This window comes from Haliaeetus leucocephalus, unplaced genomic scaffold, assembly GCF_000737465.1.
Source record: "Haliaeetus leucocephalus isolate CR32 unplaced genomic scaffold, Haliaeetus_leucocephalus-4.0 Scaffold206, whole genome shotgun sequence".
Taxonomy (NCBI): Eukaryota; Metazoa; Chordata; class Aves; order Accipitriformes; family Accipitridae; genus Haliaeetus; species Haliaeetus leucocephalus.
In genome coordinates, this window is record NW_010972642.1 from 2,194,287 (window position 1) to 2,209,608 (window position 15,322).

General features: G+C 35.3%; 1 protein-coding gene across 3 annotated transcripts in view; it reads right to left on the minus strand.

Moving 5' to 3' along the window:
- AEBP2 (AE binding protein 2) overlaps positions 1-15,322 on the minus strand; it is a 32,407-nt gene that overhangs the window by 13,201 nt on the left and 3,884 nt on the right. For all 3 annotated transcript variants that reach the window (XM_010566108.1, XM_010566109.1, XM_010566107.1), the window contains 2 exons: positions 6,379-6,565; positions 648-772 (listed from right to left, as the gene is read on the minus strand). In XM_010566108.1, coding sequence (XP_010564410.1) covers positions 648-772; positions 6,379-6,565 — 312 coding nt within the window. The remainder of the gene's footprint in view (positions 1-647; positions 773-6,378; positions 6,566-15,322) is intronic.

The window sequence follows — 15,322 nt, forward strand, 5'->3', positions numbered from 1 at the left end:
ATTATGAACTTTTCTAAATTAATCCTGATGTCTAGCCTATCCAAACACAAGTGAAATTAACAAAACAGTATGTGGAAACAGGACTAAAGGCCAGTTTCCCACCTGGTACTTCTCTCCTTCTAGCAATTCACTGACATTTTGGTAGTAAGTTTACTAAAAGAAAAGAAAAGGGGGGGGGACAATACACTTATTCAGGATTATATCTTTTAAAGTGAAAACAAGGAATAAAACCAAATTTCAGATCAGCATCTTTAAATATTCGATTATACAATTACCCTCAAAATATTCCTTGTGATAAATTAGCACTGACACTCACAACTATGGAAATGCCGTCTGAATTGCATTCTTATTTAGAAGATACAGACAAATTTTTCTGCAACACATACTTGTTGTTAGATATTTTCCCAAGTGTATCAGACAGGAAATGTTGCAAGCTATTCAATTTGTGAGCTAGAACAACTATTAACACTACTTGTAAAAAGTTAATTTACTACTAGAAATGGACAGATCAACAACGTAAAATACCCACTGTTACTTACTTCTGATTAAATGCCTACTGCAGTAAGAAGAAAACAGAAATCTTTCTGAAGTATTAGATTTTTTAGACACATAGGTAAACAAATAGAATGTATAATATATATACTTACGGTACTATGAAATACAACACTGTGGCCTTTTCCTAAACTTTCTATATGTGCCGAGAGGTTAAAGCAGATGGCTCGATGTCTTATAGCATCCAGTGTTTGCGCATCAAAGAAGTCATGAGGTCTTGCTAGAAAAAAAGGAAAAGAGACCCTTAGTGTTAAACACATTGAAAGCATTCAAACACAGTCAAGCATGTAAATAGGAGAGGTGTCATTAGTAAATCATTTATCATTATGGTAGTAGCACTACCTTGTCAATGAGTTGTAAACATTCATTTAACTGAGGAAGAAATGACTCCAAGAGGGGCACAATTCATTTAAGTTTGGTCAAAACAGACTCCTTGTAGATGAAACAGCTATTTTGACAAACTGAATTACACTCACTCATTTTTTTAAGTTTCAAGTGAATTTTATTCTTTTTTAATCTTCAAAATTAAGAATTCATTAATTTTTGTGAGTACCTCTGGGAACATCCATTGCTATAATCTCTTTAAAAAAAAAAAGTTCCAGTACAAAGAAACTAAATGCAGAACTCATTAATAAATGTGAGTTCTAATTTAATGCAAAACCAGCCCAGTTAGGTTGTGAAGTTTATGGGAACCTAACTGGCCAAGTCACCCTTTCAGCACAGTCAATAGTTTCAATATTGCTGCTGTGACTTTTTGAAAAATAGTATTCAAGTACTTCAAAACATGATAGTGCATACAATCAACATCTTAAAAGCAGAATTGTATCTATACCTTATTTCTTAACTTTACTAAAAACAATCTGGTCTGATCGAATTTACAACCACTGAAAAATCCAGCTATTTCCAGTGAGTATTGGGGTGCTGCAAAGAGATCAACAACAGTACTAAAACCAAAACTGCTTCATACTGCAGTGGAACACAAAGCAAAGTATTAAGTAAGAATTACTGTGAACATACAGAAAACACTAGCTCGTCAAGAAATCTTTTATCTCTACAAGTAATAATGCTGAAAAGTCACATGAAAAACTCCACACTGCTTGATATGTTTCTATGTACAAATTGTCATTCCACGTTCTTTGATTATTAGTAAACAGATTATTTTCTAGCCAAAAAGCACCAACTACATCACACAGTACAATTCAATTTATAATGAGTAAAGTGCAATTAACATCAATCTGATATTTTACAAGTAGTCTAAAACCAGCAGGCACTAATAAAGACCTTTTCGTTTCAGAAAAGGATTTTTATAGTTAAGTGTTTCTTGAACAGTAAAAAATTACTGAATTCTGATTAGGAGTGTAAAGAAGGTCTATCAATTCTACACTAAAAATACTTTAACTAAAAAATAACTGCTACTAGGCATATATTTGCATACTGTTAGAAATACTTCACACAAATATTTAAAAATATACCATATAGTATAGTAGTAAAATTACATCAGCAAATAAAGTATGAATGAAAGTATTCAGATTTTTTAAGCCTTGAGAGCAGTAGTTCTCTATATAACACACTAAAATTAAAATTAAGAATGAGTCATGAGTTGATATTACATTATCGACTATGTATCATCCCATAATCTGCAAAAACAGTGATTCAAAGTTCTGCTGTCTTTATTTAAAACAACATCTATATTCCTTTTCACCAAGATTATCTATCCATTATTTCAAAACAAACTACAAATTCCACTTAAAGGTAGTATTTGCTACACTCCTACGACTAATTGTTGTTAAGCATTCATCCGTACATTATGTCCTGTCCTTACTCTATCTCAGCTGGATACTGCCAATTAGGCAATCATCTCACTGAAACGTTTTCTCACTGTAAGTGGTAACATAGAAACACAGCTCATGCTGCAGGTGGTCAGTGATGCAAGCATATAAATATTTTACAAATAAATATGAGGGAAGAAGGAAGGGAGGGTAGAAAGGAAAAGACAATCCCCAATTTTTGCTTTTGGTTTCACATAGCAAATTTCTTCAGGATTTACCATTGAATAATATTCAACAGATGCAGAAGAAAGGGCATAAATTGTCAAAGGCATATGATTAGTTTTATTTATTCCTTACTGAGTGTTAATGCTGTATCTTCTATGTATCTTAAACCTATTCCCTCAAAATTATTTTCAGAGTAAGATATCTCCCTTCCTGCTTAATACAAGTTCCAAGTACACATCAATTAAGTCAAATAAATTAGAATCTTCATCCCAGTAGCATACTAAATTAAAGTCCAAGTCTTAGATAACTAACATAGTCTTACTGTCAATTCCATGAACAGTTAAGTTGCCTTATCTTGCCTACATTTCTCCAGTGAAATTAATTGTCATGCTTGTTAATAACTATAGCGTCATCTTTACTATTGGAAAAGCAAGTGACAATATTGTAAATATAATCTTAGGTTCTGAAAAATTCTTTGAGGGTAGCTTCAGAACAGCAATACTATTACCTATTTTAGAGACACACACTTTCAATATGTTTGGCTCTATACCTCTAAATGACAGAGTACATGGGGCAGTGAATGTGTATAAGGCTATCCAGAAGAAAAAGCAAGCTACTGACTGGAATCCTGAATTATTCTGGAGCATCAACATTTATATGGCAAATCAGATGGTCTCTATAGCACCATTAATGTAACCAGCTATAAGGGTGTCTATAGTAAAACATGCTTTCATCATAAGAGTACTAATTTCCAAACTTAAAAAAACCCCACATACTGTTAACAGACAGGAAAAAAGAAATCCAAAATAGTTAAGAATGGCAAGATGTTACAAAAAAAAGGAAAAAGAAGAATGAAGTAACAGTAAGAATTCTCTTTATAGTCTAAGTTAGAAGATCATGTTGTCATCACATATAAAGTCACAGTAAAGTCTCCTTTTTTTATTTATGCATTAATGTCTCTCAGAAGAGTGTTAACCTTCAGATATAAAACAGATGAAGCAAATTTATTGATTTGCTGTATTTAAACTATTAAGAATTTATACACAAGTATGCTGCAATAGCAGTATGTATTAGCAATCAATTGCCAATAAATATTTAGTAAGCCACTTTCGCCTTGCAAAAAAAAGCCTGGGTCTAATCAAACCAAGAGGAGGTAGAAAGAACACATTGATAACATTTTTTCCAGGAGAAAAATTGTTTTGTGATGCAAAACTATAATTTTTCATCAAATGATTATTTGTGAATGATTTAAACAGATTGTACACTATCAAATAGCATCTTGCTTGACATCCATTTGTCATAACTTCCTGTAACACAACTTCCAGAGAACCTGGTACGTATGTTCAATACCTCTCCTTTTGGACAATTTTAAAATATCTAAATATAAATCTATGTTCCTAGCTTTATAAACTCTAGACTGCAAATACTTAATGCTGTTATTTTGTTACTTTCTCTTCTTAGATTAAGGTCCTTCCCCTCCCCCATTCTTCTTGAAAAGGCAAAACACACAAACTTCCACTCTTCAGTCTTTAACTAAAACTAAGCTAAGAAACAGAAAGACAAGCTGAATTGTATCAGCCCTTTGTTAAGTTCACCTAATCAACAATAATCCACACAAAGTTTTAAAGAAAAGCTACCAATACTTAGCATTTTCAGAAAATGCCATCAACTCTGGATGTATTTCTGGGTCACATACCCTCTGGAGAAATACGTTACAGTAGTCAGTTCCCAACTCAGTTAGAGATGATTTTTGCCTTAAGGCAAAACTCTACAGCCAGCATTGCATTCATCTCAAGAGGCAAGATGATAAAAAAATTGCTCAAGCAGCTGTCATTTTTCTTCCTGCGCAACACTTGATCAGGACAGCAGAGCATTCAAGTACTAGTCTGGTCTTTAACATTCCCATAATATTTACTACTTACTTTTTTTTGCCATAGATTCATTCAAGAATTCTGAAGTAAATTCCTACTATGACTAGAACACCTTAGCAAATAATTTGAAGTTTTAACTATGAAGCTCTGATTTGAAACTTGTAAGTCAATAATGTTCATCAATTACTAATAAAATGCCAACCTGAAAAACTATTTCTGCATATACTGGGGGGGGGGAACTGAATTAAGGTGCGTTAAATCATCCACCTAACAAAATCAATATGGAGAAGTAAGCTAAGATGTAACTCAGAAATCTCTGAAAGTGAAAATTTTGAAATGTCCAGTCTTGGACATCTATATTTTGTTTGAGTCAACAAATCAAGATAATCTTTTAGGAACCTGCAACTATTCCAAGTAAGTCTCTCATTGAATCCAAGATGAACTAAAAAGATAAAAGCATAAAAAAAAAAACTGAAAGAAAAAAAAAACATAACCAAACTTAACAGTGACTCTTTTAGCACTGAACTGCATAGTTGTCACACAGTGTGGAAGACAGACAGAGGAAATAAACTTTTAGGTGAATTTTAGGTGATACTGTAACTGTCCAGGACAGGCGGCTTTGCATTCAAGGCAGAAACATGACCACTGCTTCACAAATTTCAGTTGCTTAAAACACAGGTGAGGTATTAAGATAAGAATAGTCACAATCAAGTGATACAGACTAATCACTTAAGACCACTAGTATGTGCATCCATTGTTGCAGTACTATTTGAATAATTGGTAACTACTTCTTCACAGGAAGAGAAAGATCAATACAGCGAAGTATTCTGCCACAGAAGAGTTCTGGAAAAATAAGATTGTAATTACTGACCCAGCAAAGTAACACAAGTTTTACAGCACCCCATCACTAAAATCCTACCACCAGCCAGGAAACAGGACTGAAATAATTGCCTGCTTATGAACAGAGCTCCATTTCTGTGGACAGTATGAAATATAACAGGTCCAGTGGTTCATAAAAAAGGTGTCTGGCACTTCTGCCCAATACTGTAAGGTTGCCTTTACACCACAGGTAAAAATTAATAGAAGTTTTTTTCTTCATCTGTTGACATAGCAGCAGGAAAAAAAAAAATCTAAATCAGTTTTTACATGTCTCTAACTGTCACTGTAACAGTTTGAAATTAGTAAATAATCAGTTCAGTACTGGAGAGTTGCATCCAAAGCAATTATAAAACAAAGGTAATGTTTTTAACAAGCCTGGTCTTTCCTAACCATTTCTGTTCTCTAAATAAATTTGACATGGTTATTTAGTCTGATGCTAGGACAACTCAGGAATCAAACAATTGGATCAAACCGGACTAAAAAATGTACTAGGTAAGTGATTATTACTTGCTAGAGGAAACAATTCTCACTTTAAATGATAAATCACACTTCTCAGCACATTGGTTCACATAAAATTAACAAATATCAACTGTGCAGAGCAAGATTTAAAAAATGTAGCAGATCAAATCTGCCCCAAATTAGATCTTGGTTATGCTCATAAAACTGTCATTAAGCTAATGAAATGTGCTCAAAAGAGAGCTTATATAATATGCATTTATCTCTAATTTATATGAATCTGCAATCTCTGTCTGCAATACTGAACTTCAGATCTCATCCTCACTAAACAGAACATTTTCCAACAGTAACATAGTTAGTAAACCAAAAGTGACTCTAAAATGAAAAGCATCTTTTGAATTGTAAATTCAAACTTGCTCACAGAAAACTGATCTTTTCTACTGAACACATAGATGCTTTACCCTAAAAAGGAACACAGAATCTGGAATTGTCTTCCTCCCATCAGAAGGGATGCCAACAATCACCAACTCTATCAGACCCACTTCTGCAGAGAAACAACCACAATGAAGAGGAACTTCCTATCTAAGACAAAACTTTCAAGAACTTCTACTTCTGGAAATACTTACGTAATGATCGTCGTCTCTTGTTCTTTAACTTTCTTCTTTTATTCATTCCAGCTTTAGATGGAGATTCTTCTTTGGCCTTTGGCTGACTGGCAACTTTTGAAGAGTTCTGCTGGCTGAAGTGTGTTGGCACATGACGGGCAAGTCCTCCCTGAGATGCAAAGCTGGCATTGCACCCACCAACTACACACTAATGAGAAAAGAACAGAACAACTGTATCAGCATGTTATATGGCACTCATTCATAGGAGTTTGATAGATCTTTCAGCTTGACTTTTCTCGCTCAACCTCCAACACACTAAAAGGAAAAGAAATTCTTAACGACCATGCAATTCTTAAAAACAGAAGCATAACCTGAAATAAATTTCTATCTGAACTTTAGAACTCTCAATAATTATTCCATGGTATAATAATTTTTTCTATGCTATATAATATTCTATAATATTGTATAGCATAAAACCAATCTCAAACAATGCACTGACAAACTCTTACCACAGAAAATAAATGCTTCTGAATAACTTTCCCCTTCACAGACCAACATCCCCTTGTCTTTCAAAATACTGCACTGTTATTCTGTATTTCTCAACAGTTCTCCAACATCCTCCTTTCTTGTGACAAGGCAGAAGTAAAGAAACCATACATCCTTACCCACCTTACTTACTCACATTAAATCTGAAACAGCTTAACGCTTTTTGTAAATGCTATACAAAGCCAATAAACAGTTATCTTACAGTTCTGTCTAAAACTTTTAACTTCAGTAACTTGAAAGTTGTATTAATTATTTATACATTTATTTTGGGATGCTACTATTACTTCAGAAGTATTTAAGAAAGTTCTCATTTAAAGAAAATGGCCTCTCCTTCTCAAACAAAAAAATAAGAAAAGGTCCAACAATAATTAAGCAGAAACACAGAAATCGCAAGATACATGCAACTAAGCTAGTACTGGCTACAATGATTATTGGTATTTTTATAAGTATTTGGTTTATATTTACAATTATTTCATTTGCAAAATGAGTATTTAAATTATACAGTTGGGGAAGGAGGCACAAACTTTTTGTTTTGTGCTCTGACCTTACAAGGGTAATAGAAAAGTGATTTTAAGATACACATTCCATCATTGGCTGCAATGAATTATGTATCCACATGATTGATTTTTCTTCTTATCCAGAGAATAGTAGTAGGGCAAATGAGTTGCCCAGCCAGCAGCACAAACCGCATCACCACTCTAAACCATTGGAAACTTTTTCCCACATCTGTTCTGCTCCTCCCCCTCCTTCCCATCTTCCTCAGCTCTTCCATCTGTACCCGTCCTGGTTTCAGCTGGGATAGAGTTAATTTTCTTTCTAGTAGCTGATATAGTGCTAGGTTTTGGGTTTAATATGAGAAGAACGGTGATAACACACTGATGTTTTCAGTTGTTGTTAAATAGTGTTTACGCTAAGTCAAGGATTTTTCAGCTTCTCATGCCCAGCCAGCAAGAAGGCTGGAGGGGCACAAGAAGTTGGGAGGAGACACAGCCAGGGCAGCTGACCCAAACTAGCCAAAGGGGTATTCCATGCCATGGGATGTCATGTCCAGTATATAAACTGGGGGGAGTTGGCCTGGGGGGAATCACTGCTCAGGAACCAACTGGGCATTGGTCAGCAAGTGGTAAGCAATTACATTGTACATCACCTCTTTTGTATATTCCAATTCTTATTATTGTCATTTTATTATTATTTTTATCATTATTATTTTCTTCCTTTCTGTTCTATTAAACTATTCTTATCTCAAACCACAAGTTCTACGGTTTTTTTTTTCCTTCCCCAATTCTCTCCCCCATCCCACTGGGTGCAGGGGGAAGCAAGTGAGCAGCTGCATGGTGCTTAGTTGCTGGCTGGGGTTAAACCACAGCAACCTCTCTTCTGTAGCAATTCCCATCAAAGCAAACTGATGAGGCAGCTCCAACAGGAGTTTGGGTACAAGTAACGTTGCAACTATGTACGCAGTGCTAAGGTTTCTCTGAAGACTAAAGATGAATTTGCAAGCTCTTACAGTCATCTGCCCCAAGGCTGCAAATTTGATTGAAAGACGAGAAAACAGCAGTAGAACACCACTCAGCATGTTTTGTCCCTAAAACCCAGCTGTGCTGTTTTGTCCCTAAAACCTGTGTTGTTTTCCAACTGTGGCTGCAGAATTGAAAAGTCTATTTTTGCCTCAGACCTAGCAAATTATTTTCCATGATCTTCATAAAACAATATAGTGTCCATGAAGAGAAAAACCTGTGTTATCCCCAAGGACTAAATACTTGCTATAGGACTAAAAATATGTACGTATATTTCAAGACTGTAAAAGACAAAAAATAGGAGGACTTTTTTCACATTTTTATTCTCTCCTCCCCCCCCCCTTCTTTTTTTAAGGGAAGTTAAGGAATGTTTTCTAAGTACTGAGCTAGCTACAAACATATAATTCCCTGGCAAAAAGCTTTAGGATCCTTCACACCGTATTTGTTCCTCCCTGTCTCCCCCACTAATAAGTATCTTAAGATTTGTGAAGATTTTTAGCAAAAACCTACCTACGCTTTTTTACCTTGCCCTATAATTTCCTATGTTCCAACAACAGCAATATTGTATACTTACACTGTAGTGACTCACCATGCTAAGAAATCCCAGCACATCTATGAAATTCAAAACATTCAAGATCCAAATCTCATTTACACTACAGTAACCTCAATGCAGTATTTATTACTTCAAATTAATAATGAAGATGGAAATTTATACTTACAGAATCATAGAATGGTTTGGGTTGGAAGGGACCTGTAAAAATCATCCTGTTCCACCCCCCCCTACCATGGGCAAGGACACCTCCTACCAGATTAGATTCCTCAAAGCCCCACCCAACCTGACCCACTTAGTTGTATTAAAGATGATCAAACTCACCATCAACAGATACAGGTAAAATACATGTGTGCATTAGTTCAAACAATTTTTTATTCTCCAGTTTTTAAGTCCTTGAAATAGCTGTCTTGCCCATAAAAGCAGTTTCATCAAACTAAACTAAGCAACTAAACCTAAACTTAGATCTGACAAACACTGACACAAAAAACATGCAAAACCCCCCATATCTTGAAGTTCAATCACACTGAGAAATTAAAATTTCAGTCTTGCCAATGCCTGCTAGAGGTCAAAAATAACCTGAAGTCTCAGTACAGTGCATGCATTACCACATTCCAAGTTTATTACAATATAATATCAAAAGGCAATACCTTCTGAAAACAACACATAAACCTTGTGTCAGGCACATTTCTAAAACTTTTTAAAACACAAGTTCATAAGGCTTAATTGTATTTCTTGTCAGATGGGAAACATTGTTTTATGACAAACTGCAGTTTGACTCAGTGTCATAACTTTTGTCTAGTTATGTACAAAGAAAACACAGATACTCTATATGGATTACCTACAGAAGCTACCACTTTTCTTGCTCTACCCAAGTTTTACTTTCAAAAGCCCCAAACCAGCATCCTTAAATCTTCAACATATGTAACTTGCAACTAGAAATGATTATTTTTCCAGAATGCCTATTTATAGTCTGCAGCCACAGTATGAATTATTTGCAGGAATCATTACATTCAGATATTGTGTAGTTTGAGACTACCTGATCACGTCATCAAATAACCAACAGCTGATATAGCAAAGATGACACAGAGTGCCTTTGTAGTAGACAGGAAATAGTAGAAGAGGAGAAAAATCTTACCTGGTTTTTTCTTTTTTTCTCTAAAATAATATATCCAGCAATCCGTTACTAATGGGTAAAGTCTCTTCTCTCCAAAGATAAAGGAGCAGTTCAGGCTGTCACTTCAGGATCTCTGGACGGTAAGTCACACCAAATCAGCTTCCCACCAGATAATTATACAGATCTAGAGGGCTTCTAATAAATCAAACTCAACTATTATGCACAACTTTAAACCAATCTCTTCATTTTTCCCCCAAAACCTAAATCTCAAAATTTTGCATTTGATTTTAAATATGACAGATTGGGTCCGGATTGGTGGATATGTTACTTCAAGAGAAAATAAGTCAACACATAAGAAGTTTAATTTCTCCAGTGTACCCATACCCACCATTATTAATGGGCAGTAATGACCAGTGACTTTAACAAACAGGATATAAAAATATCTAGCAATACAGGTTTTTTTCCTAAATTCAAAATAACCAAATCTCCTTTTTAGAATATTCAATATGCAATTTTTCCAATAAATCTAAAAGCAATATTTTAGACATCTGGATAAACCTTCTTTTTGTCTCAACATCTAAGTGTTCAGGCAGAATGCCTTTACATTTTCTATCTGCATCTGCAGTGCTCTAATGGATAGAAGATATTCTGCCAAGAGAGTTAATAGACATGAATTCCAAATGAGGACTGAAGCTGCTTGTCTGTGTTTTCTATGTTTCAACAAGTGTTACTCTGCTGAGAGTCATACCAAATACAGTCACCCCTTAATGAATTCTGGAAGTTACAGGTGGTAGAATGAGCACCAAATTTCATTATTAGTTTCTTCCCCCCTTCTAAACAAAGGATGAAGGACTCCAATGAACTTGTGTACTGTCATTCAATGTTACTGAAAGCATTTACTCCTCATGAGCAAACCTTGCATTACTAATCTTAACATTAAGAGCATACCCACTGGAATCAGTATGTGAAAGCAGTTGGTAACATACCCACATGCAGTCTTATATTTACAGAAGATTGCTATATGCAATTATTTTGCATAAAATCTCCCACTGTTTTGTGCTCACTCTACTATTTGTCCTTTCATTGTGCCTAACATCTTGTAGTGGTCACCTAGACTACATTTTAAGAGTTTATTTGATATTTCTTCAAGTAACTTCCAATGCCTTGTACAGCAACAAGGCATGGCAAGTAGTACTTCTTTTGGGGGGAGTGGGTTTTTTTTATTATTGTTGGGGTTTTTTTGATTGGGTTTTGGAGGTGTTTTTTTCCCCAGTATCAGAAACCATGCTGGAAAATACAGGTTGTCACAGCACATTAACTATTCAAATACTTATTAAGACAAGTAACATAGAATTTCTTCATTCACTTTTTCTCAGCTTGCCAAAGACCGCTACCAGCATCTGTTTTCTAACTCAGTGGATTATTCCTCTAGATTCACCTGCCTACATGCTCTGAAAGCCTGAAAGTTTTTAAGTTGCTGAAGCCTTGACAAGACCACCACTACATGTTGATGATACTCTACAATATTCCACCAGTTTCTAAAAAGCCGCAAAACTTACGCAACAGCAGAACTAAAAATGAATGATGTTTATGTTTTTCTCTCTCAACTCTGAATGCAAAATCATACACAAACATGAACATACTAAATGTCTTCAGAGAAACAATTAACATGCTCTGAGAATACCTATATTAAATGAATCTCTACAATGACAAAAAAAAAAATATTAAAGGATGGCTAGAATCAGACTGCAATAAGCAAAGAGAAAACTTCCAGCAGCACAAGAGCAATGAACTTCAGGTATTAAGAGGAGCAGAATAACTTCAGAACTACCTAACAGTGGGCCAAAGAAGGCCCGTAAGTTCTCAACCAGCACAATGTTCTGCAAGACCAGTTTGTTTGTTTGTTCCTCTTGACAAGAAAAACAAATCTAGGAAATGGTGCTTATCAAAAGTAGGATTGGAAAAGCATGCTGCTTTGCAGAAATCTTATTTGACTACAGACTGAGAACTAGCTGCAATGGTAACTATGTCTCATTTGATGGACACTTTTTCTTTGCTAGAGGGATTGGTGGGTGCCCTAGGAAAAGACACTTTATCAGTAATAAAATTTAGTGATGATGGCCTCAAAAAAACAAGCAAAAAAAACATCCATCCATGTGTTCCACAAGAAACCCAAGGCCATCAGTATTAAAAACTTAGAAAAAAAGGGAGGGGATACACAGAAAAGCAATATGATGACTAAAGGGGAACTGAGGTACTGAGCTCTGCCCAAAGATCTAAGGTATCTCCCCCCCCGCCCCCCTTAGTTCAGCAGATGACTCAGATATAAAATGTCTCCTCCTTATGAACTGGACATACGCTACCAGGAAATTGCCCCATATAAAAATGGAGATAGCATAACAAAGGTCTCAAAAACAGGTATTCATAAGGAAATTTACCTTTTCTGTGACACAGGTATTGCATGCAATATTATTGCTGAGGGGGACACACTAAACCACACAAACAGAAAAAAAAGGAGAAACTTAGAAAAATTTGAAACTTTTTGCCGTTGTAATTTAGAATTTAGTTCATTTCTGTGACAAATTAATTACACAGTCACATAGTTTATATGAATGCAAGGAAAGGGCAGGTAAACCCACAAAGACCTTTCAACATGAAAGCACAGCAGCTCATTTACAGCTGGATAAACTTTTAATCAAAGGACAACACCATGTGTATCACAAAAATAGATAATTAAACCCAAAATGGGCAACTACATAAAATGAGTCCATTTGCAAGCAAAAGGGTGACAGGACAGGGACATATCCTTCAACAGAGTAGTTACAGTGCAAAGGAAAGCTTTATGCCTGAGACAGTCCCCAACTGCCTTTCAATTTAAGAAAATACTTTTGTCTCTTATTTTAACTAGAAATATGAGAATATAGCAACCTGCCATATATTTATTACTCTTCTCTGGTCATTATACGATTATAGTGTTCTTTCACCTTCACAAAAGTAAATTTTCCATGCTTTTAATTGTCACTTTCCTAGCTAACATTCTTTGCTTTTCTTAAAAACATTCTGACCAGCAGTTCTTCAGACAACAGCATACACCCATACTATTTCCATCACTGTCTTTTATGGCTTTCCTCAAAAATCCTGACATTCATTTACTTATTTTTTAAATAAACACTGAATGAAAAGGTATTTTCAGCAAGTTCTCTAAAATGACAGATTCCTTCCTCCTATGCTAGAACTCAAGTATATTCCCACAAGGAAATAGAAATTTCATTTGTAATTTAGGTTTTGGGAGATAACTTGTCTGCAGTAATCATCAAGAGGTCCTTAATCCAACTCTGACTTGAAAAAATTTGGCTTTTCCTAAAAGGTGAGCAATTAAGATTTATGAGAACAGCTAAATGCACCAAACAGAAACATTTGCTCTGTTTTTGAATGACTGCCGTAAAACAACTAGTAATGGCTGTTCTTGGACCGATCCAAGACTAATATCCAACACTTTAAGTGTTTTTGTATCGGACTGTAGATTTCAAAAGCTTGTAAAAGAAAAGAAGCAAGTGAGGAAAGGGGGCTAGTTAATTAATAGGTTGCTATCACAGACACTTACATACTTGGCTACCTCATATGAGCCCTGAAGCCTATATTCAGCATAAATGGCAGGGGAATAAAAGAGGTTGCAAAATTCTACTCAGACCACAATTATCCTCCATTCAAAGCCCCCCAGGAACAGACTGAGAAATAAAGAGATAAAAAACAAACAGTGGGACTAAAGACAACAGTAGGAAAAAATGCTGAAGTGACACACACTGAGCCATGATGATTAGCTACTGCAATCCTAGCCTGTGTTTTGTTCTTTCCCTTAGTGTGACCAGAAAGTACAGAAAATCAGCTAGTGAAGTAACACATGTTTAACACAAGATGATTATTATCAGAACTGATTGTTTTAGATTTTAGGCCTCTAGCTGTAACCAGCCTAGCTAAAAAACTGGGATACCAACTTTTACTGACTTTGCCAGGTAACTCTAACAGACTCAAAAGTACTACTGGTATTTCTGAGCTATGCCCACCTCTTTTAAACCCAGTGTCTCTAAGACTGAGTTTCTTTGATCTAGACCAAATAAGTATACAAATTATCCTACTGAAAGACTTTCCTTCAAGACAAAAGCTTGCCATTATACTGTAAGGTAAGTAAAATATTTAATTCCAAAATGAGAAGACCTAAGGTACAAGTTTCCTCTGATAACTGTTGTTTTTATTTTATTCAGGGATTAGCATTTAAGATTAGATCAGTTGCTGGAACAATCACATCTGCGAACTTTCAGGGATCTATGATCCTTATGCTATGCTTCCAAGAGCATGCTAACCTTATTCCTTTGAACAAAGGGTATGATAACCTCAAGAACAAGTTTCCTGTTCACTCTCAGAGACTTTCAAATTAAACTACATGGTTCAGTATGGAAATTAGTCTAACCTTTATTAATAAACTTTTTCACGTGCACTGTACTATTTTTACTCTCTAGGTTTTGAGTTTAGTTTTGTTTTCTGTCATAACTACTGTTATAAGCTACACAGAAGTAACTTCTGGAAGACATCACTGTAACAGAAAAGTATTTTTTAGTAATAAAGCTGCCTTAAAAAAAAACCAAACAAAAAAACCCCAACCAAACAAAAATCCACCCACAAACCAGAAGATATTAACCTGAGAAGAAAGAGAGGAAAGGGAAGCGGAGAAACAGTGACTAAAACTTGGTGGGGTTAGGGGGTGGGGGAGAGGAAGGCATAAAATGCTACCTAAACTTAAAAACCAAACCAAAACAAAAAGCAACCAAAAAAAACCCAACCCTAATTCATTGTCATATCCTACATGGAAGGAGAACTTCAGTCTGAAGTAGTGTGGGTGGGACTTACCATCAAGTGATCCAGGACTGACAGCTATGAACTGCCCCAACTGTATCCATAAGAGGATGAAGCAACTCATTAATAACGGATTGGTGGATATGGGAATGATAAACACTACTATACCTAGAATTGCAGGTACAGATTAGGGGGAGAAAGAAAGAGAAAGTTAGAAAATACTATGCAGGAAATACAGTCAGCTCAATGGTCCTGCATTCCTGACTTCCTTATTATTCTCAGAGAGGTTAACCATAAATAGTCACTGACTGTGTTTCAAATGAATTTTCTTAACAAAATCAGCCCTTATTCAAGCACAGAATGTGCACCATCAGGCATGATCCA